We start from the raw sequence: 22,720 nt of genomic DNA, 5'->3' as shown, positions 1-22,720 counted from the left end.
GTTTTATAAATGGAGAGAGGCCAGTTTAATCCCCAATGTGACCCAGAGGGGGTAATCAGATTTCACCTGTGCAAACTAATCCTGCCTTGTGATTATGACTCAAATTTATACCCAATGTCCAATTTACTTAAGAGGAATCTTTTCAAAGTTTTTTTTTTCCTTTTTTTTTTTTTTTTTTTTTTTTTTTTTTTTGCTTTTCACAGAAACACAAATGCAGTTAGATGGATAATTCGGTACGTATTTTATTTAAACATAGGCACAGGCAAATCTTAAATTATTTTAATATATCATTAATATTAGAATTACATGTCAGTTTAATACGTTCAAAACTTATTTAATAACTTTATTTATTTGACATTTTCTATATTATTAGCTATCTATTGTTATTTTTTTATACATTCTTGTACTGAAGCAAATTCAAATAAACTTTGATTTTGAGTTATAAAAATATATAAAATAGCAGACATTTATGTTAATTTCTTATTTTTATTTCCTTTCAGTACTGCGTTCAAGAAGCTCCTCCCACCTGCTCTCATGTCCCCGCCCCTTTCCATTGAGTCTTTTGATGTGCGCTCTGATTGGCTGTTTTGAACCGCGAATCCCTATCAACTGAACATTCCAAGTCGCGTGGAGGAGATTCAGCTGATGCGCGTCCACGTACCCACGCGCTCGCCCCCCTGCCGCGGAGTCAAACGTGGATCAAACTCAGTCTACTGAAGAGAAACAACTAACTTTCGTGGTTACTGAGACCACGAAACAAACACATTTAACCCTGGTGAGTTTAATCGTGTTGTTTTTCTTCAAACCAAACCGGAGATTGTTGAGAGGTGGGGGGAGTTTGTTTTTCTGAAGATTATTTGCTTGTTTTGTAAGATAATTTCCACAGAAAAGGAAATAAAATGTCAACAAACCAGACTTAAGTGATAAAAGACGGTCTCTGTTGTTTATGTTTGGCTGTTACTCTAAGAGAGGAGGTTTGAAGGAAGTTACATGACTTTTCCACGGAAAGTGCATAATGAATAACATTTAAAAATACAACTCGCATATTTGAGATTAAGATCACATCTTTATGGTTTGAGTTTATTATATTTTAAAATGATGTATCTCTGTATGTGTCATGTTTCATAGACATGTTTCAACAGGGACAGTGAAATTGCCCAAACATGTTAAACACTGCCCCATATTCAGTCTCATTAAAATGGCTCATTATGATGATCTCAGTATTATACTCACTGTTCTTAGAGATGTGTGCTGATATACACAGAGGAGTGGAAAACTGCAGGTGTTTCCTGATGGGAACTACAGCCATAAAGATTTCAGCATGTCCTTGAGCTCTGGCAGGGATCTCTGTTATCACCAAAGACTTTCTCGGCCATGCTGGAGTGCTGTTAACAGATTGAATGTGCCAGAAAAACATTTCAGGAAGCTGAATTATTCTTTTGTGAATAACTTTATTTATGGAGTAGACGCTTTTATCTTAAGCAGCTTACAGTGACAATATCATGCCACTGATATTTGGACATTAAAAACCATATCAATGGAAAATATTAGGGCTATTATCACTATAATATTAAAGGGTTAGTTCACCCAAAAATGAAAATTATCCCACAATTTACTCGCCCTCAAGCCGAGGTGACTTTCTTCTCTCAGCCGAACACAATCAGAGTTATATTTATTAAAATCTGGCTCTTCCAAGCTTTATAATGATATTTTATGCATTCATCCATCATAAAAGTAACCCATATGGCTCCAGGGGTTAATAAATACGGAAGCGTATTGCATTCACTCGAGGAAACAAAATCTACTCAGTTTTTCTGAATTAACGAGTTAATTATCTCAGAATTACGAGATTTTTCATGGAAAAAAGTTATGTCTCTGTTTTTCTGAATTAATGACCATCTCAAAATGTATGAGTAACTCATTAAAACAGAGTGAAAAAAATGTTTCGTAATTCTGAGATAATTAACTCGTTAATTCAGAAAAACAGTAGATTTTTTTTTTCTTCAAGTGAATTTAATACTCTTCCATAAATAAAGGCCTTCTGAAGCGATGTGTTTTTGTAAGATATCCATATTTAAAACTTTATAAACCATAATCACTGGCTGGCTTCCACTAATGGCCGCAGATCTTGCATTGCATGCATTTTGAAAATAATGTGAATTTTAATTTCATGTTGACTTTATTTCTGGTTGTTATGTTTGAACACTAGTATGTAAGCCGGCCCAAAAACACCCCATTTCATGCAATTTTACCAGCCATCTGCCTGATACGTGGCATCAGGGGGTTCCTGAGCTCGAGAGGAGGGCGAAGGGGGGGGGAAATCCTGAAATAAATGAATGCTGGGATTAATTTCCCATGATCTCTGCAGTGCACATGCTGGTCATTGTTATGAATCTTGGATTACTGCTAGTTTATTAATGACCCGGCGGCAGCAGATGATTAGTGGGACGGGGGTCAGCAGACGCTCTGGTTAATTGTTAGTGTCTTATAACGTGGCGTTGCATCACCATGACATCGGCTTCTGTTTGCATTATGTGTCATAGAGCATCAGCATTGTGTTCAAGTGCCTGTTTCCTTGTTAATCGACTTCTTTAGAGAGCTGCCTGTACTAGTAATAAACCCATATATATATTAGTCTGATATTTGGCCATTGTAATATTGGTCAGCTACCCTGCTCTCAAAATAACAACATCAGCTTTAGCATTTATAAATATAGTCCATGGGGTTGTCAAATGATTAATCGCGGTTAATTGCATCCAAAATAAAAGTTTGTGTTTACATAATATATGTGGGTGCACTGTGTATAATTATTTTATATATATAAATACACACACATGCTTGTATATATTTAAGAAATATTTTCATGTATATACTGTATATAGATTTATATATAAATATTTTTTTTTCTTAAATATATTTTATATATATGTATATATATACAAAATAATTTTACACAGTGCACCCACATATATTATGCAAGCACAAACTTTTATGTTGGATGCGATTAATCATTTGACAGCCCTAATAGTCTAGTATGGGGCGGGCTGTGTTTCCCAAAAGTATCATAAGCCTAACTAGATCCGAAACATTGGCTCCAATGGTTTCTACGAACTCATTTTGGGAAATGCAGCCTTAGAGAGATTTATGTTTTAGACTTTGTGGATATTTTATTTCTGAATCATAGTCATTGTTATGGTTGAGCTGTGTTGCTCTGACAGTCAGCTTTGTTTTGGTCAAATGCTGCTTTGTTTTGTAATTGTAGAAGCATGAGAAAGTAGTTTTCTTCTCTTCTTTTCAACAGGGATTACACTTCTGATTCTCTAAAGCCTGTTGTGTCAAGTATTTGACCCGTCTTGGCAACCAAATGGTTGCATCTCAAAACCTAGTGATATGCCTAACTAGACAGAATTATGGGTAATTGTACGTATGTTCGAACATTTTTTGGGCATCACGTGTGTCTTGGAAGAATAGAAGCTTGTTTACGGCATTTTAACTTAAAAGATAAGTGTGACTTTTTATCTCACAAAGGGTTTACATCTCGCAATTCTGACTTTATTTATCAGTATTGTGAGATATAAACTCGCAATTGCGTGTTATAATGTCCGAATTGCAAGATATAAACATAATTTTGAGGAAAAAAAGTAAGAATTGTGAGTTTATTTCTTGACTTCATGATTTAAACATGCAATTGTGACTTTATATCATGCAATTCTGAGATAAAAAGTAAGAATTGCAAGATGTAAACTCTAGGGCTGTCAAATGATTAATCGCAATTAATCACATCCAAAATAAAAGTTTGTGTTTACATAATATATGTGGGTGCACTGTGTATAATTATTTTGTATATATATATAAATACATGCATGTATATTTAAGAAAAATATATTATTTATATATAATATAAATTATATATAAATCTATATACATGAAAATATTTCTTAAATAAATGCAAGCGTGTGTATATATATATATATATATATATATATATATATATATATATATATATATATATATATATATATAATTATACACAGGGCACCCACACATATTAGGTAAACACAAACTTTTATTTTGGATGCAATTAATCTTTTGACAGTCTTAGTAAACCCAGAATTGTGAGAAAAAGTCGCAAATACCTTTTTAATTTTTTATTCTGTGGCGGAAACAAGCTTTCATAGCATTAGATTTCAAGACACAACTCTAACCCTAACTCTAACCCTTGCCGAATATACTGAATTTGTCTTACTACCCACCTGCACTGTGTCTCACTGTTTAATTGTGGCTAAATTACACAAATCCTGACCCTTATATTCAGCAGAAGTGTGTGTTTTAGACTGATTTGGAGCCTGTGACGGGTGTATGGGGTTTTAATCTGCTTTACGGGGGATGGGCTTCTGACCCATGGTTTATCAGATGCCCATCTTCTCTGGAACCATTAATTCTGTGTGTGTGTGTGTGTGTGTGTGTGTGTGTGTTGAGAGGTCTGCCTACTAATGAAAACAACTGACAAGCCAATTAAGATCACAACCAAACCCACAAAAGAGCAGGAAGGGGAGGGGCTTTGATTGATGGCTGGCTTTTTTGGGACCCATGTGCGAGCCACTGGTGCACGTATATAAACAAACATGCATACACGCATGTGCCACGTGCCGAGGGAGGAGGAGCAGCGTCTGAAGCGTGATCCTCTTACGTGATTATGTGATGACCTGAGGAACCATGTGGACACCTCAGCCCTCGCTCCCTTTGTGTCTTTCACATTTAATTAAAGCGGCAAATCGACTGATACTCACGCAGACGTTCATTATAGTGGGATTACAGCGTGTTCTGCCCAGCCTCATTTCTGCAGGAAAAGTCACTGTCTTTATTTTATGGGTGTGTCTTTTTATTAGGACGCCGGTTACATGGGCTCAGATCATCTGCTGAGAGGTTACTCATGTTTTTATCTGGTTGTGATTTGGACTGAAAGTTAGAAGTTAGGATTCCGTCATCATTTATGTAATAGTGTTTTTTTTTTTTTTTTTTTTAATTCAACTTTTTTATTGTTCAACAGTCAAAACATCAGAGTACATCACATTATTCAGTAATCACCTTTGCAATTACACACTCCGCCACTAGTCCCCATCAGTGGAATACAACCAAAACAAAAGCACATGAAAATTAAACAATAATTGAGCAGTCCTATTTACACCATTTTTATATGCCAAAAATGGTCCCATGTTTCTTTAATTTCTCCCTCATATGTAATAGTGTTTCAAATGGCACAAAAAAGGGAATTATTAATAGATTTTGAATGCACTTTTCATCAGTGTTTTAAAAGTGTCCAGGGACTGTCCAGGTACATAAAAGTGCATTCAAAACTAATCCAAACTCATGTATACATTTAATAAAATAATAAAAAGTTCATTAACACTCTCACATTTAGGGGTGTAACGATACCCTCATGTTACGATTCGATGTACATCACGATACAATATTATTGCGATACTCCAACACATAAAACAAGGTAACAAAAAATGTACTGTTGATTAAAATGCTAACTTTATTACATTGTGGGTTTAAATGAATAAAAAGCTTGGACTTGGTGCGTGTAATGGTGAAACCAGAATAACAATATTCATGATTTTGAAACTGAAAATACTGAATTATTTTAGGCGAATATTAGGGCTGTCAAATGATTAATCGTGATTAATCGCATCCAAAATAATAGTTTGTGTTTACATAATATTAGTGCACTGTGTATAATTATTTAATATACAGTATATATAAACACACACATGCTTGTATACATTTAAGAAATATTTTCATGTATATATATTTATATATAATTTATTTTATATATAAATAATATTTTTTTCTTAAATATACATGCATGTGTGTGCATTTAAAAATAATTATACACAAAGTGTACCCATATATATTATGTAAACACAAACTTTTATTTTGGATGCGATTAATTGTTTGACAGCCCTAGCGAATATGCTTGTCAGATATTTAAAATAAATGTAGACCACTTTTTTACTGGTTACATCAGACATTTGGCATTATCCGGACACACAAATATTCCCCTGTTGCATTATTATACATCATAATCAACATATACCAGTTTATAGTACTAACACTAAAACTCTGAAAACTGACTTTTTTTTTTCTTCTCACACAGTAATTGTTATTTTGGGTGAACTATACATATTATTGTCACTATCCACGATACGCATTGTTGCATTTTTGTATTGCGATATATTGTGGCACGATATATTGTTACGCCCCTACTCACAATTCATTGATATTTCTCTGATACCTTTTTTTGTTCTATTAGAAGTTTGACATCATTGTCTGCTTTTGAGAATTATTAAATTTTACATTCGTTTTCAGAACACGAAATACTCTATGAGATTTGGGCTTAAACTTCAATTAGTCGTCTTAAAAAGCAGTTAAAAAATTTGAATCCTGTCATCATTCATGCTGTTTCAAAGGTTTTCTTTGACATTCCATGGAACATAAAACAGTTGAAGTGTTCTAAACATTTTCGGAATCTTCATCATCTGTTATGACACTTTGAAGTCGGGCATCTTTTTAGTCAGCATCTACTTTTATGAATCTGCTAAATATCTGCTTGTCTGAAAAAGATAATTGCATGTTTTGGAACAACAACATGAGAGTGAGTAAGACAGATTTTTTTTAATTTCAGGGAGGAGGAACGGCCCTTTCTTTTAAAGAGACACGTTCAGTTGTAAATAAACAGAGACGTGTGACCGTTAGTGACGGACTCTTTCCACCGGCCGTTGTGCTCTGACAGAGGAATGTGGCCCTGGAGACCCGGAGCCACACTGCCACCCACTTCATAAGCCTCAGCCATCAATTCTGTGTTGTGTGTGTGTGTGTGTGTGTGTGGTGTTTCTCCTCTTCTCCGCTGCATGACATTTTGTGGGCTTGAAGTGCACAGAAGACAGACTGGATTGAAGCGCTCGTGCTGTTCCTACGGTAATTAACTCTCGCTCTCTGTGGGATTTTATGTCTGGCCGAAGAGAGAAAGCGAGTGTTTGTTCTCTTGCTGCCCTTCAAAAATGTTCAGATTCTTCAGTGTGCTGTCATGGAGGAGTTGGTTGTGAAGGACTGAGCACTTCCCAAGCGATCAAACCTTGGACTGTGTGTGTGTTTGATCGAGGGGGTTGTAACAATAGGGCCATTGTAAATGCTTGGCTGGGATTGGATGGGGGTTTGCTGAGCGACTTCATTAGTCAATCTCTCTCTCTCGCCCGCGCTCATATCCTCTGTCAGTGAGTTGTTGCAGGAGTGTGTAGGGGTCGACTGTGGTCTGGAGTGTTTCTCAGGTGAGCGAGCGTCTCTGTGGTCTGATGGAGGTTTTAGGATTCACATGGGCTTGTCACTGACAGTGTGTGTGTGTTAGTGAAAGGAGGCATTTGCTTTGTTTCCTCAGCTGTGCTTATGTTGACTGAACTGTCTTAATCTTGCTGCCTTTCTCTGGTATTTGGTCACAGTGATTAGGTTTATCCTCATTCTTTATTTGATTTATTTTCTTTTATTAGGGGGGGTATTAAAACATATTTTAACAATAAGCTGCTTTTGATTGGCAAACAGAGTTTAAAACAAGTAAACTGAAGTGTGTGTTTCTGTTTACAGGAAATAACGTGTGTGTTCTGTCTCTCTTTCAGAATGTGGACGTGAATCTTGCTTGTAACTAATGATGGCGGTTCAGGCTGGTTTTCAGGTACAATTTTATGCCTTTTTATGTTTTATTTATGTGCTTTTGCATGCTTTTTGAAAAGGCGTCACAAGATCCTGCATTTTGGGCATTAAAAATCCTGCATTTTGGGCATTAAAAACACACAGTTTTTATGTGCTCCGGCTCATAGATTAAATTCATTATTTTTTTCAGATAATTTTTGCTTCCCAAACTGATTTGTTTTGTTTGTTTTTACACCATCCTGCCAGAATCAGAACTGATGGGTAATTCAGCATGTGTGCATCTGATATTACATCTGATTTCATGTGTGAACTGACCACATTATGTAATGCCGGATGCATTTGAGACTGCATGTGAGATTGAACACACCAGACAGACTGACAGACAGACAGGGTGTTTGCATTGAGTTAGCACTGACACTCGATTTGTATACCTTCTTTTTCAGAGTACTTACATTTTAAATTATGTATTGGTGTATATACAGTTTAAACAAATTTGGGTTTTAGTTTTTCTTAGTTTTTACCCCACCTTTAACATTCAGTAAAACTTAAGCAGAGTTGATCTGACCGTAATCTGCTATGGAATTATAATCTTGTGTGTTTTATGTAATATGAACAGAACAGCCCGACATGCAAACGCGTCCCTGTTTAATTAGTCCGGCTTTGTGCTCGAGCAGAAGAAAGGCTCCATATGTGTGTTAGTAGGAGCCCGAAGCTCTCGTTTGCTCTGTTCCTCCTGGGAGTTTGATGTGTGTGTGTGTGTGGGAACGGCAGGATTCATGCTCATTAAAGTAGCAGTGACTCAGGTTATGGGACTTGTCTTGGAGTGGCATGCTTGTGTGTGATTTATAAAATGTGCTTTCGTTTTGCAGTCACTCCAGCACAGAGGTGTGATTCAGGCTCGTTTAAAGATCTGCTCGTCCAGATTATTGATGAATGATACAGTGTGTGTGTGTTTGTGTTTCTCAAACAGATGTTCCGCCTCAGTCTCTAAGGGGCCGCATGAATGTGAGACAGAAATTTGATTTTTAGTGGTTATTTGCTAAAGCATCACTTACTATTAGTATTGCTCATACTCAAAGTTCAGTGTGTAGGAGTAGTTCACTTTTAAAAAAACTATTGCTGATAATTTACTCACCCCCATGTCATCCAAGATGTCCATGTCTTTCTTTCTTCAGTCGAATAGAAATTAAGGTTTTTGATGAAAACATTCCAGGATTTTCTCCATATAATGGACTTCCATGGGAACCAAACAGTTCAAGGTCCAAAAGACAGTTTCAGTGCAAACTGTTCAAAGGGCTTTAAACGATTCCAGACGATGAATAAGGGTCTTATCAAGCGAAACGATCGCTCATTTAGTAAATAAATAAAAAACTACGTTTTATAAGCTCAAATGATCGCGTTTGTGAGACTCGTGTTCGAACTCGTTCATCAAAATGAACAAATCTTTTCCAGAGTCAACTCGTTCATTTCGTTCGTTGAATGAACCAAATGACATGAAAAAAGATTTGTTTTAGAACTCGTTTATCGAAATGAACAAATCTTTTTTTGTGTGATTTGTGTCATTCAACAAACGAAAACCATTTGAGCTTATAAAACCAACTTTGTTTTTTGTTTTTTTGCATTTTTATAATTTATGAACATCTTGGCATTTTTTTTTTTTTTATGCAATATCCCAAAATTTGCATAGCAATAGCTAGACGAAAACATCAACGATGACAGTAAAACACACTCGGAAAAGCAAAGTCAGAAATAAAAAAGTTTTGTTGTTGTTTCAAAAAATTCTGTGAATCACTAGTTTTGTCTAAATGTTGTTGTGTTGAATCTCTCTCCTTGTGCGAGTTTGATTAGTCATGCTTGTTAGCTTCACTTTGATGAATGAGTGTTTGCAGAACTGTCCTGATTTCAGCAGGGTCTCTCTCGTCTTTCCGGAGAGGGAGCGTGGAATCTGTGTGAGGGGGTCATTGTAGCAGTGTGTGTGTGTGTGTGTTTGGTCTCAGTTGAGTGTGTTTCTCTGTGTGCGCATGCTGATCTCTCTGGCTTTCCTCTTTCTGTCTCAGGCATGGTTCGGGGAGAAGTTCGACGTCCCGTTACAGAGCCCTCGCAGCCTGCGTTCGCCCCGTCACGGCCCCAGTTTGGCTGATGTGTTCCAGTATGACCAGTGGTTGTCCGTGCGTCACGAAGCAACACTGTTCCCCATGCAGGAGGATCTCGCCATCTGGCTCAGTGGCATGCTGGGTAAATCTGTTCACGCAAAATAAGACTAAGCATCAAAGCTAAGAACTACTGCCTTTATTAGCCTAAACGTCTTTTCCTTTTGTCAAATAACTGAAACCTAAAGCCCCATAAATCAAGCAAAGAAGTGTGGGAAACGACATATGGTGACATACGACCTCCGAAACAAGAACTCAATCTCTCAGTCTTTGTAGGATAATAGAGGGTGTTGCCCTTACCTGTCTGTCTGCATGCTTTACGTGGGCCAGAAGAGAAAGTGTTACCCAGAAAGCTTTTTCACCCGTAAACCTGTTGCTTTTTTTGTTAAATTAAGTCCTTGTAATCCCATAGTCCTCTTTCAGTGAGGAATTTGAACAAAATACTGTAATGTGACCACACTGTGCTAATCGACCTTATCGGTGCTGACGAATGCGTCATAAGTGTGAATTTAATTTGTCATATATTGATTTCTGACCAGCACATGATGGCATAATGATGCAAATTAAATTAAAGGGTATTTTTGCTTATTGACCAATGTATCCTAATAGTTTTTTTTTTCTTTTTTGTAGTTTTCGTCTTTTTCGTTCTTCACTTGGGGGTAAAAAAAAAGTTTGAAATGCCTTTTCAGCAGTTAAGAAAGCAACTTATCATAGCGTTGTGGAAGTCAAGTCACGTTACGTTTATTTGTATTGCAACGTTTATACAACGTATTGCTTTGAAGCAGCAGCTTTACGTTATTGAACATGAAAAACATTGTCAGTGTCTCTTGAGTAGAAGTACAACTTCACCTTCTACTATAAAGCAGCTCTGAATGTCTGACCGCGACAGACTGAAGTAGGCGGAGCCTCAGAGCCACACCTATCTATGATGTCATCGTCACATAGACCAATGGGAGTGCGAAGGCTATTACCAGCTAGTGTTACCTTTTCCAGAAAGTCAAAAGTTTCAAACTCCCCCACAAACTAAACGTTTTGTTCAAAATGATGATTATTCGATTTTGCTTAAAGTAGGGCTGTCACTTTTGTGAAAAAAATCCTGTTCGATTTTTGAAACGTAAGTTTTCATTGAAGACGTTTCCATTTTGAACACCAAATACAGGCAAATCCACGGACACCTAACAGGCATTAGGACGAGCGCTTGAGACGCACAAGTCAGCAATATTCCTGATGATTTATTGGCGTGAAGTTTCATGCACAATGACAAACAGGAGTGCAAGATTCAGGGATTGAGATTAACACCCTCGACCCGCCAAATGCGGGTAAAAATGAACTTTGGCGGGAAGCGCTGTCAAATCACGAGCCAATCTGGCGTGTTTCTTTGATAACTCAATTTGCTGGGAAAGTTCGTGTAAGACAAATCTGCACAAATTCAGCGCAAATACGCAACTCACGAGTCCCCATGATATATTAAATATAGCATTTTGCGCAGAATCTGCTCATTTCTGGCTTGCTTGAACACACACAACACAACGGAGCGCTCGTTCACTTGCATTGAAGCAATAGCGAATATTAAAAAGCATTTGGTTAACATGGTTCCAACATCCGTCATGTTCTGTGTCCTGTATTGATCTGTCCACCTAAAACACATTTTTGGTTTAAAAAAAAAAAGGTCGTTAAAATCGATTCCCTATTTCCGTTTTGGAAACTTGTGTTGGTTGGTTGGTCGATCGATTGTGCAAACGTACAGTGACAGCCCTAGTTTGAAGTATATTGAGGCCTTAAAGGGCTAGTTCACCCAAAAACTCTAATTCAGTAATTTACGCAACTCAATCAGATGTCAAACCTGTAAAACTTTTTTTTTTTATCTTCGAAACAAATGAAGATATATTTTAATGAAATCTAAGAGATTTTTGTCCGTCCATTGACAGTCTACGCAACTACCACTTTGAGGCTTTAAAAAGAGATCATACAAACTAATCCAAATGATTTGAGTGGTTTAGTTCAAATTTTCTGAAGAGACGCAATCTGTGTTTTGAAGGACATCACAAGGGTGAGTAGTTCTCAAGTCAACAACATGAAACACAGAGATCTCTGTTTTTGCAGATGAGCAGGTGAAACCCGAACTCTTCATGGAGGAGCTGGACAACGGCGTCAAACTGTGTCGTCTGGTTGGAGTTCTTCAGAGTAAAATCCCACAGGATTCAGACACACAGGTGTGTGAGGAACATGTGAAACTACAAGCTCTCATAACCGCAGGCCTGTTTGTTTGTAACTCCCGTCTCTGTTTTAACAACAGCTTCCCTCGAAGAAAATCCACTTCAAGAAAAACGCCTCCCCTGGATCGTTTTTCGCCCGGGACAACACCGCCAATTTTCTGTCCTGGTGTCGTCATATAGGAGTGGATGAGACGTATCTGTTTGAGTCAGAGGGTTTAGGTAAGAAAACCTGTTTGAGAACTGGTGCCAAAAAATTTAAGTCTCCACAACAGGTTATTGTCCTATTCAGCCAAGAGGAGAATTAAACAGAATTAAACCACACTGATCCAAAATATTCTCCAGATAGTGGTGCATTAAACATATTATTAACAATTTTTCATGATTGACTCAGAGGAACAAACCTCATGGGTTTCTTTGACGAATCAATGCTGAGCAAAACTTGACGACGCAATCACATTCACTAGGGATGCCAAAACGCTATTGACCTGATATATCACAGAAAAGCTGTGAATCTCCTCTTTATGGGACTTTTACTTGTAATAATGTTGTTTACATTGTTGCAACAAAACCTTATGAAGTGAAGCGATACTTTGCTATGTTTTACTTATTTACAGTATAATACAGAATGTCACCGAATTTTGCAAAATTTGGATGGAAAAAAAATGGAAAGTAGGCCTGTGCACTTAAAATAAAAATTTTAATAAAAGGTCAGTTTGGCTTGAAGAAATTATGACAAGAAATATTGATATTGTACTGTAGAATGAATTTCTTAACTTTTAATAATAACAACTTATTACTCTTCATTTTTGAATGAGTATCATCATTTTTTATCCACATCCACAGGTTTTTTTTTATTACTTTATCATCACAATTTACTTCTGGCGCTTAAATTGTATGTTACAGAGAAATTAAACCAGAAATACAAACAAAATAGTTTGTTTTTTTTTGCGGGAAAATGGTAACACTACATTTATATATATATATATATATATATATATATTAAATGCATTAATTATGCTTTGAAATGCATTATAGGATCTCATGACTAATTGTCACCACAGTTATAATATATTCTAATACTTAATGTATTTATTCATTATTACACTTTAAGAAAGTATAATTCATTAATGCATGACAAACAACCTATATTTCAGATGTGAAAGGAATCTGCGAATATGACAATTATTTATGAAAAGATTATAACATACCTTTTATAATGCATTATACAAAGTGTTAGCAGAAATAAATGGGGATTGCTGTCGTTAAGGATTATTTTTACATGAGTATTGTAACACTGAGACAATGAGACTGAACCACTGTGTTGAGTGTGTGCCAGCGTCCGTCAGTCTCTCGCTGTAGTCCATTAGAACAGGACTTTAATCATGTTGGCTAAATTAATGTATTTAAACAGAGACTAGCGTCCTTCTGTCCGTCCTGTGCTAGTGTGTCTTTCTCTGAGCTGTTTAATGAGCCGTAATCTGTACGTCAGTTAAGATTCGGCCCCGAACGTCCTCGGCTCTCTGTAAGTCGCCGCTCTTTTAATGAGTGTGAGGGATCTGGGGTGTAAGTCGTTAACCTGACGGCCCTGAGGCTTTGCGTCCTGAGGAGTGCGAGTTCACTGTGCATTATGGGACGAGAACTGACCGAATTCAGTGTGGCCGAAATCAAGTCTTTTTGAAGTTTTAAGCCCTGAAAGTATGATTTACATAGTAGTTCGTTTTACATTTTTAAACGATTTGAAACTTTAAGGCAAGACCGTATAGGCAAAACCATTGTTATTTGTCTACTTTCAGATTAGTGACAAAGAAAACTTGCAAAATAGACATTTTACTGCAATTTGTGTCTAGATTTTAAGTTTGAATACATCTCTTTAAATGCTGTGTTTTGAGTTAGAAATCTTCACTTCAGCATCTTTACATTCACCAAACTTTATTCCCATTTATATCTTTGTTTATGAATCATTCTACTTGTTTTATTCCTAAAAACATGGTGAATGTTTTTTTCTGACTATTTGATGGCATTTGTTTTTTTGCATTTGATTACCACAGTTTTTTGGTAATAAATTTGTTTTTAAAGCATAATACACGCATTAAAACAGTCAGTGTGGAATTTCTGAAAAAATAAAATGCGTCTAATAGGACACTATTCAATTTTAATGAATTATTCTTTATTTCGTTTATGGATTCAATTGATTTGGCCTGTTTTTTGGGTATTATATTTTAAAGTGTTAAAATGAAATCTGGAAAATTTAAACCAGAAAAAACATCAAATAAAAAAATTGAACTTGGGAAGAAATAAAACTGATTTCATAGATCTGATTGCTGATACATGATTATTGTTATATGAATATCACAAAACAAAGATGAGACTGAAAAAGTGTGCACTTTTAAATGAATAAAGCCTTGTTTGCCTATTTAAAAATAACATTTCAGAAAACTTGTAATAAAAAATCAATTTTCATAACGTACTGTGATTAATCAACTAGGGATGTGACCCTATTGACCTGCAGTGACTAAACTTACTGCTCTCTCTCTCTCTCACACACACACACACAGTTCTGCATAAAGACCCTCGGCAGGTGTGTCTGTGCCTGCTCGAGATCGGACGGATCGTCTCCAGGTAAGTCGAGCGGCTCTGACGATGATCCCACTTGTGACAGATGTCTGGTTGTGCTTTGAGGTCAGAGGTCGGGGGCAAATTTACGCGTATTTTACAGGATTAAAGTGGATTGGTTCAGTGCTTAGAGCAGCTATTGTGTTGAATTTACAAAGCTTTTCAAGAATAACACAACAATCAAGGATAATGTCTAATGTGAAAGGGTTTATTTTGTGATAATCATCCTCTGATTGTGATTACTTATTACTTGCCTTAATTCTGATTTGGGTTTGACATGTTTTTATTATGTGAGACAATGACCATTTAATGGCAATTATACACAAATATGTGATGGCATAATTAACAATTATATTGTGATCAGCTGGTTAGAACAAAAACTCAAATGAAAAACGAGTTTAGAAATGCAGTGTTTGCTGTATGGACGGTCTGTTGACGGGCGGGTTGTGACTGGTTCAGGTACGGGGTCGAGCCTCCGGTTCTGGTTAAACTGGAGAAGGAAATTGAACTGGAGGAAAGTCTGATTATAACGGATCCCTCGTCTCCGGTGAAAACGTTCACCGTGTGCTGTCAGCACGGAGCGCTGTATCACGCTGTGAGTATCACAATCACACCACCAACATTCACTGAGTTTGAGTTGAAGCATCATCTTTATAAAATGGCAAATTTCTCTATGCATGCATGTTCCGGATAATACCTGGAAAATGTGTAGTACACCGCAGCGCACACTGATACGGTTTCCCACAATGCAATGCACTCAACAGTGAGGCCAATGAATGAACTGGTAGTGATTATTCACTGAAGCTATTTTACCTAAAATCGTATTAAGAATCCAAAATAACTTAAGAGATTTTACAATTTGCTAAAATATTTCTTATTGCATTCTGTTCCACATGCTTTATAATATAATGTTTTGTTGAAAATCATTTTCCCATTTCAGTTTAATTGTAGTGTTTCAATCCAGGGTTGTTATCATTATCTAAAACTAAAACTATTAAATTCTTTACTTATAGATAAAATCAAATCTAAAACTTTTTAAACTTATTTTATTTCATCTATTTTGCCAAGGCATCATTTCTCATTTATTTGTTTTAAGTAGCTGTTGTAAAATAACTAAACCAAATAACTTGATAAAAACTAATAATAATAAAAGGCAAAAATAACAAAAGTACTTAAAGTTTGACTCAAATTTAAATTAGTGCTGTCAAATCGATTAATCGCATCTAACATAAACATTTGTGTGTGTGTGTGTTTTGTGATTGATTGATTTTGTCAACACCAATAAAAAAAAAAGGTAAATAAAATCTAATTGAAAGTATTTAATACCAAAAACTATAATATCACTGGCGTAATCTGAAATATTGTAATTTTGATCAGATTTGTTCGATGAGGCTCGGTGTCTCCAGTTATCACACATCTTCTGTTGAGTGCATTATTGTCTGTTGAGTGTGTAAACAGCAGCTGTTGTTTAGAGACTTCATGCTTCACACTGGGACATTTTTTGCTTTAAACTTGAACCAAATACCCAGTGTGACGCCCTCGGGTCCTGCGTCTGGAGGTCTGAGCAGTTCATCTATCTGTTTCCATCTTGCAAATGAGTGAATTTTTCTTCCCCTAAACAACCTCATTTTGTCTGTAGGATCGTGGGGACCAGGACGACCCTCCCTGTAACTGCTCGCAAAAGTTTTCCATTGAGTATCTGTCTGAGGGACGCTACAGGCTCGGGGGCAAGATCCTGTTCATCAGGGTAAGAGCAGCTTTTAGGGTCCGTTAGAAGAGTTACAACTCTTTGCAGTCATGACGAAACAGACGAATTGTGACATACATCTGTAACTGATTATTGAAAAAGAATAAATGCAGGGCGGGGCTTGGTTCCTCTGCAGCAGTTTGTTAACGGTTAGCGGCCCCTAATTTAATAACATTATCATTTCGATCAAAACTAACTTTAGCTGGAAAATAGCATTATTCAAGAACCGCTATAAAACCAAACCAATCTCGGTTATCTTAAATTATGTTTATATGTTTATCTCTTCATTTATGTAGAAGAAATGTGAAATTATTTTTGAATTTGGAGCTTTCTAGACTGAGAAAAGCCAGAAAATGTATTTTTGGCTTATGTGGATGAAAGACAACAACTCCCAGAATGCACTTGCTTATACGCTATATAAATGAGGATGACTTGACTTGAAAACGTTACATCCCTCTCTCTCTTAGATGCTCCATGGGAAGCACGTGATGGTGCGTGTCGGTGGAGGTTGGGACACTCTGAAAGGGTTTCTGCTGAAATACGACCCGGACCGCGTGCTGCAGTTCACGACTCTAGAGCAGAAGATTCTGGCCTATCAGAAAGGCCCGTCAGGCCCAGGTCCCGCCCTCAGCGCACAGCCACCCACGATGGACCCCATCGCAGCCGTTGACCTCCTCCCAGAGTCCTCTTCATCATCATCAGCAGCATCATCATCATCAGCCTCCACGACGTCAGTGTCCAAACCCACCACGCCCATCCCGCGTGCCTACGCCCAATCGCCAGCATCCACGCCCTCCATGCCTCGAAAGACTCCCGCACCCAAGAAGATCTTCCACACGCCTGCGTCTTCCCCGAAAAACACTCCTCTTTCATCACCCGTCCCGAAAAGAAACCCAATCGAAACCCAGAAACTCCCCGCCTCAAAGACCAAACTGCGTCCGCGTGGATCTCCATCTCAACCTCGCAGTCCCGTCTGCCCCGAACCGACCTGCAAACTTCCCAAACCCTCAGCGCCGCCGCCTCAGAAACCTCCCACCGGTACCGTGCGCTCACGCCTCGCACAGAGACGCCCTCCTTCCCCTGCGTTAGATCCCAGAAAGGGACGTCCAAACGACCCTAAACAGACGATTCCTCTCGCGAAGAGTAAATCTGTAGAGCAGAGCTCAGCCGGACCTGCCCCGTCAGTCAACGTTAGAACCACCCACAGGAAACCTTTAGTTAGCAGTAACCCACCCGCTGTTAGCATCCCGCTCAAACCGGCGCCCGCGAGCACTTCCCACAAACACACGACACGGACTAAAGCCGGCAGACGCGAGGAGCCCTACTTTGAGATGAACAATAAGAGAAGGGTGAAGAACTGAGAATTCTGGGATATGTAGTTTTATTATTTTTATTATCTGGGCTGAGGCTTCACATATGGAGCTGGGTACCATATTTAATTTGATTTTAATGAAAACGAGTGTGTGTGTGTGTGTGTGTGTGTGTGTGTGTGTGTGTGTGTGTGTGCGCTGTACATGTAACTGGTTGTATGTTTTTAAGATTGAAAATGGATTTCTAATAAGGCGATTAATTGCGATTAATCGCATCTTGCATAAACACACACGTTTATGTATATATTTTAGGGCTGTATATTTTAATTGCGATTAATCGCATCCAAAATAAAAATCTGTGTTTCCATAATATATTTGTGTGTGCTCTATATAATTATTTTGTGTATATAAATACCTATGCATGCATGTATATATTTAAGAATTATTTGCGATTAAATTCTGTATATATAAATAAATAATCTAAATTATATAAATATTTTATATATGAATAACACATTTTCCTAAATATATACATGCATGTGTGTGTATTTATATATACAAAATAATTTTATACATTATATACACAAATATATTATGTAAACACAGACTTTTATTTTGGATGCGATTAATCGCAATTAATTTTTGCACAGCTCTAATATATTTACATGCGCACTGCCGCACACACATTTATATAAGCAAACATTTATGTTAGATGTGATTTAATCAGTTTGACTGCATAGTGAAAACATGAAAATTAGACTTTTAATGCAGTCTGTCTTCAACAGCCTCGTTTTCATTCATATCAAAATTGAATGTCATAACCCTTTCGTTTTATTTGCATCCGTCAAAACATTCGCCTCATTTGTGCCAACTTTTTTTTTTATTCTTTTGCTACTGTAATCATCATTATTTTAGCTAAGAGATTATAGATTTTGTTTCAGTCGGTTTTAGATTATGCATGGTTACAAACTCATGTGTTTAATATCTGTTACTCTTCAAAGTCAGTCCATGTCGGTTATGTGATCTGATTGGGTTATATGGTGATCATTTATTCACTGTATGTTCATCTCTTCCTTCTGCGCTCATAACCAGCAGAATGTTGCAGTGTGTGTGTGAATGTGTGTGTTGGTTTAGACTGATGTGTGTCTTCATGTATGATGCGCTGTGGGCATTCAGATTACGTAATACTGAAATACACGCGTGTTGTTTCCAGGTCATATTTACATTGAGAGCGCCTTACATAAGAGACATATGTAGATATGACAGCCCATAATATGCAGGAACACATCTCTACGGCAACCAAAGCAAAATTCATGTCTGAATCTCAAATTGCTTCATTTTTAGAGCACATTTTAAACTCATTTTTAGAGTATTAGGGGTTTTGTGCCTTAAGTTTGTTGGAATATATATGTGTGTGTTTTTTTTTTTTTTTTATCCCAAGATACCCCAAGCCAGGCTCAGCTTCCTGATTAAATCTACTTATGACACCCTACCTTGACACTGTACCTTGAGGGAATGGAGGCTGCCAATGAGCGAAAGCATGCCAAGTATGCAGATCTGGTAGAAGCCTGCAAAGAGGCTGGTTGGAAAGCCACCACATGGCCTGTTGAAGTGGGATGTAGGACTAGGGGCTTCGTTGGGTCCTCAACGGTTCGCCTGCTCCTTGAAATGGGATGTACAGAGGCAGAGGAGGCTGAGAGGGGCAGCTTTTGGGTGTGGCTAAGGAGGAAGCACAAGGGGTGGGGGCCAAGTAACATCTAGGACATCAGCAGGGAGTGATCCCTGCCATCGCTCCGCTACCAGGAGATGTTCTGGGGTTAAAGGAGGGAAACATCAATGACTGGTGGTCCTCAGCTGATGACCCGTTTTTGCCCAAAGAGGTGGAGCACACCTGCACAAAAGGCGCCGGTGGAGGTGCGTCAGGCAGCAATGCCCAGCAGGTCGACCATCAGCCTGTATTTCAATGATTTCAATGATCAGATGCCCAGGAACAACTTTATTGTGGTAGTTTGGCAGGTTTATGCAGATTAATTTTGACTTAAGTTGGTCGAATAGCCAGCTGTTATTATATGAACTGCTACCTCCGTTACGCCACACAAATACTACTGATGCCCATACACGCATTAGCTTTTATCTCACTAATTATTTTCAGTTTATTCAAGAGCTGTGGTCTATACAGAAAGGTTATTATTATAAAATATTAATTTTGTGTAATGTTTTTTTTTTTTAAGAACGATATGGTTCTTTTATTTGTATGTTTGTGTCAGATTGCCCCCTCCACTTGGATTTCTCTGTCTGCTGACGAATCCTCTCTAACTCAACTTGTTTTTTTAATTTCCAATTCATGTTTAAGTTTCTCACTAGTAGCACCTTCTGTTGCTCAAAAGTGAGGACCTGCACCTGTAGGTCTAATAGTGGAAATTAGAAAGGGATCCTCTAATTCTTCAGTTATAATCCCCCTTTCAATTAATTCAGCTTTCACCGTCATTTTAATATTTTCTTTAATACGTTTATCTCCTGCCACCACTATAGAATAATGCTCAGCTATTTTAAGCAACTGCTCCTTTGTGCATTTCTCCAAAGCCTCCTCAGACGGAGCCGCCACAAACAGTCAGCCATTTCCACTAATGTTACTTATTACAATCAGCAAAATCCCAACAATTTACCTTTCCAGCAGGCCCAGCTAGACAGTAGCGTTTCCCTGTGAGCACTGAGGACTAATCCTCCATGCGGGTTGGAGTTTCCCCTGCTACCTAAAAATCACCCAACTAACTAAGCTTCACTCTGGTCTTCATGTGGGTACTTGTGGTAGGTATTTACGCACTGAAGACCGCTGGCGACTAGCAAGCTAGCAACCCACCCAGAGCAACGGACATGCTCCCAGGCAAAGCTTCACCCACGTTCTCCACAATACTAACCCCGATCCGCTCAACCAGCGCCAAAAGGGGATCGTCGCTACAACATACAAGAGAAAACTCCAAACCGCTTTTTAAACAATAGCACACAAGGACCCACACTTGTCATCTGGCACCTTACACAACGTCTGGACTAAACTTGTCTGTCCTTCCTCAGCCTAAATAATGAAGAAAACAAAACAATAAACCGTCAAGCCACACAGGTGCGTCACAGTATGAGAAATTCTTCCAGCACTTTAAGAAAATGTTTGTTTTGAATGTAGTTTGTTTTGTTTGTTTGTGCTCAAATAAAGGTCTATAAGTGTTTAACTCCTGCATTCGTGGCCTTACTTGAACATCGAATAATTCAGTCAGAAAAACAGGAAAGTATCATTTTTAATCTTAGTTCTTGTACACTCTTAAAATGGATGTGTTAAAAACAACACAACCTGTGTTATATCTTAACACATCTGTGTGTTTAGTTAAGGACAACACATTTTGTGTTACTTTTAACTCAACCAGTGTGTTATTGTTCTTAACACAGGGAGTGTGATTTCACTAAGTTTGCACTTTGAATTAGATTAAAATGTAGCAACTGACAAAATATTGTGTGTAAATAAGTTTTATTTACACTGGTGCACTCTTATAAAATGATTTTGTAAATAACACAACCTGTAAAAAGAGATGTTAAAAATGACACATGCTGTGTAGATTTTAACACATATAGTGTGTGTGCTTAAGGACAACACATTTTGTGTAGATTTTAACACATGCTGTGTAGATTTTAACACATGTAGTGTGTGTGCTCAGGGACAACACATTTTGTGTAGATTTTAACACATGTTGTGTAGATTTTAACCCGTTTTGTAGATTTTAACACATGTAGTGTGTTTGCTCAAGGACAACACATGTTGTGTCAAATTTAACACACAACTCTGTGTTTATAAGGATTACACATTTTGTGTTACGTTTAACACAACTAATGTGTTAGACAGCAGCAGTGTGTTGTTGTAACCTTTTACACACTAATGTGTTATAGTAACACAACTTGTGTCAGATATGCGTCACATGTGACTGTAGTCGGAGAGTATTTGCCAGAGTTACCTCCCGTGTGCTTACAATAGTGTTTGGATGAACACTGACACGTATTGGTAACTTGTGTTTATGTAGTCCAGTGATGTTTAATAGAGTTTGTTTGAACATTTGGATGTTTTAAACATCATTAATCTACATAGACAAGCTCTTATTGAGAATTAACAGAGGTTTGATGTTTCATTTCAGTTTTATTTCAAGTCACCAGAATCGTGATTAATGGCTCCTTTATTTGGGCTCTTGACCCTTTACTCTTGTTTTAGTGTTTCTCTGCCTGCTGTAACTGTATTTTAATAAAATACATCTGTTATGGTGACAGAAAATATGATCAGAAGGTTCTTGAAGATGTCATAATCAGCAAGTTATGATCAAGTTTTTGAGTATATGGATGGTGTGCTTTATTTTAATGATTTATTGTTAGTTCTAAAGATTTTGTGAAACTACATCCAGCTATCCAAAAGTGCAGAATGACAAAAAAAAGTTTAAAACTACAGCAGAAACCAGTCAAACACAGATATCAAGAATCAGCGTATGGATCTCAATAATGGTGACAAACGAAAAGTTCCATGCCTCAATGCATGCTGGGACTTATTGATGAGCTTTATACTAGAGACATGAAGCTTTGCCACCATTGTTGAGAGTCATATGCTGATTCTTGATGTCTGTTTTTGACTAGTTTCTGCTGCAGCTTTAAACTGTCTCTAAACATATTTTTTAAAGAATTATAGCATAAGGTAGCATACACCATAATATCATGTAAACACTGAGTATCTGTAATCAAATATAAGTGATCAAATATAAGTTATCTCTTAAACTTTAAACTTCTCTTGCTATGTTAAAAAACATCATGTTGAAAAATGATCATTTAATGATCTTTTTCCTCAAGATAATTTCAACTGTTTCAGATGTGCAATATAAATACACAGAAACAGCAAACAGAGAAACGAATGATAAAGAGTGAAGGGTCAAGAGCCCAAATAAAGCTGCCACT

The 22,720-nt window shown here is 37.3% G+C and overlaps 1 protein-coding gene across 3 annotated transcripts; it reads left to right on the top strand.

The window, feature by feature from the left end:
- Positions 1–609: 609 nt before the first annotated feature.
- gas2l3 (growth arrest specific 2 like 3) lies at positions 610–20,967 on the top strand. Of its 3 annotated transcripts, XM_089126736.1 has the most exons (10): positions 614–775; positions 6,689–6,981; positions 7,674–7,729; positions 9,765–9,942; positions 11,961–12,070; positions 12,154–12,292; positions 14,629–14,692; positions 15,146–15,281; positions 16,326–16,433; positions 16,901–20,967. In XM_089126736.1, exons 3-10 carry the CDS (start codon positions 7,703–7,705, stop codon positions 17,792–17,794), a joined length of 1,656 nt encoding a protein of 551 aa, XP_088982862.1. In that variant the 5' UTR covers positions 614–775; positions 6,689–6,981; positions 7,674–7,702; the 3' UTR covers positions 17,795–20,967. The 3 variants fall into 3 exon arrangements, with proteins under 3 accessions (XP_039516634.2, XP_088982862.1, XP_039516635.2); XM_039660700.2 differs by lacking the exon at positions 6,689–6,981 and having other exon boundaries at positions 610–775; XM_039660701.2 differs by lacking the exons at positions 614–775; positions 6,689–6,981 and adding an exon at positions 7,153–7,331.
- Positions 20,968–22,720: the final 1,753 nt, after the last annotated feature.

This window comes from Pimephales promelas, chromosome 24, assembly GCF_988280905.1.
Source record: "Pimephales promelas chromosome 24, fPimPro1.hap1.1, whole genome shotgun sequence".
In the NCBI taxonomy this organism is placed as follows: domain Eukaryota; kingdom Metazoa; phylum Chordata; class Actinopteri; order Cypriniformes; family Leuciscidae; genus Pimephales; species Pimephales promelas.
This window is presented reverse-complemented; position numbering and strand designations above follow the sequence as displayed.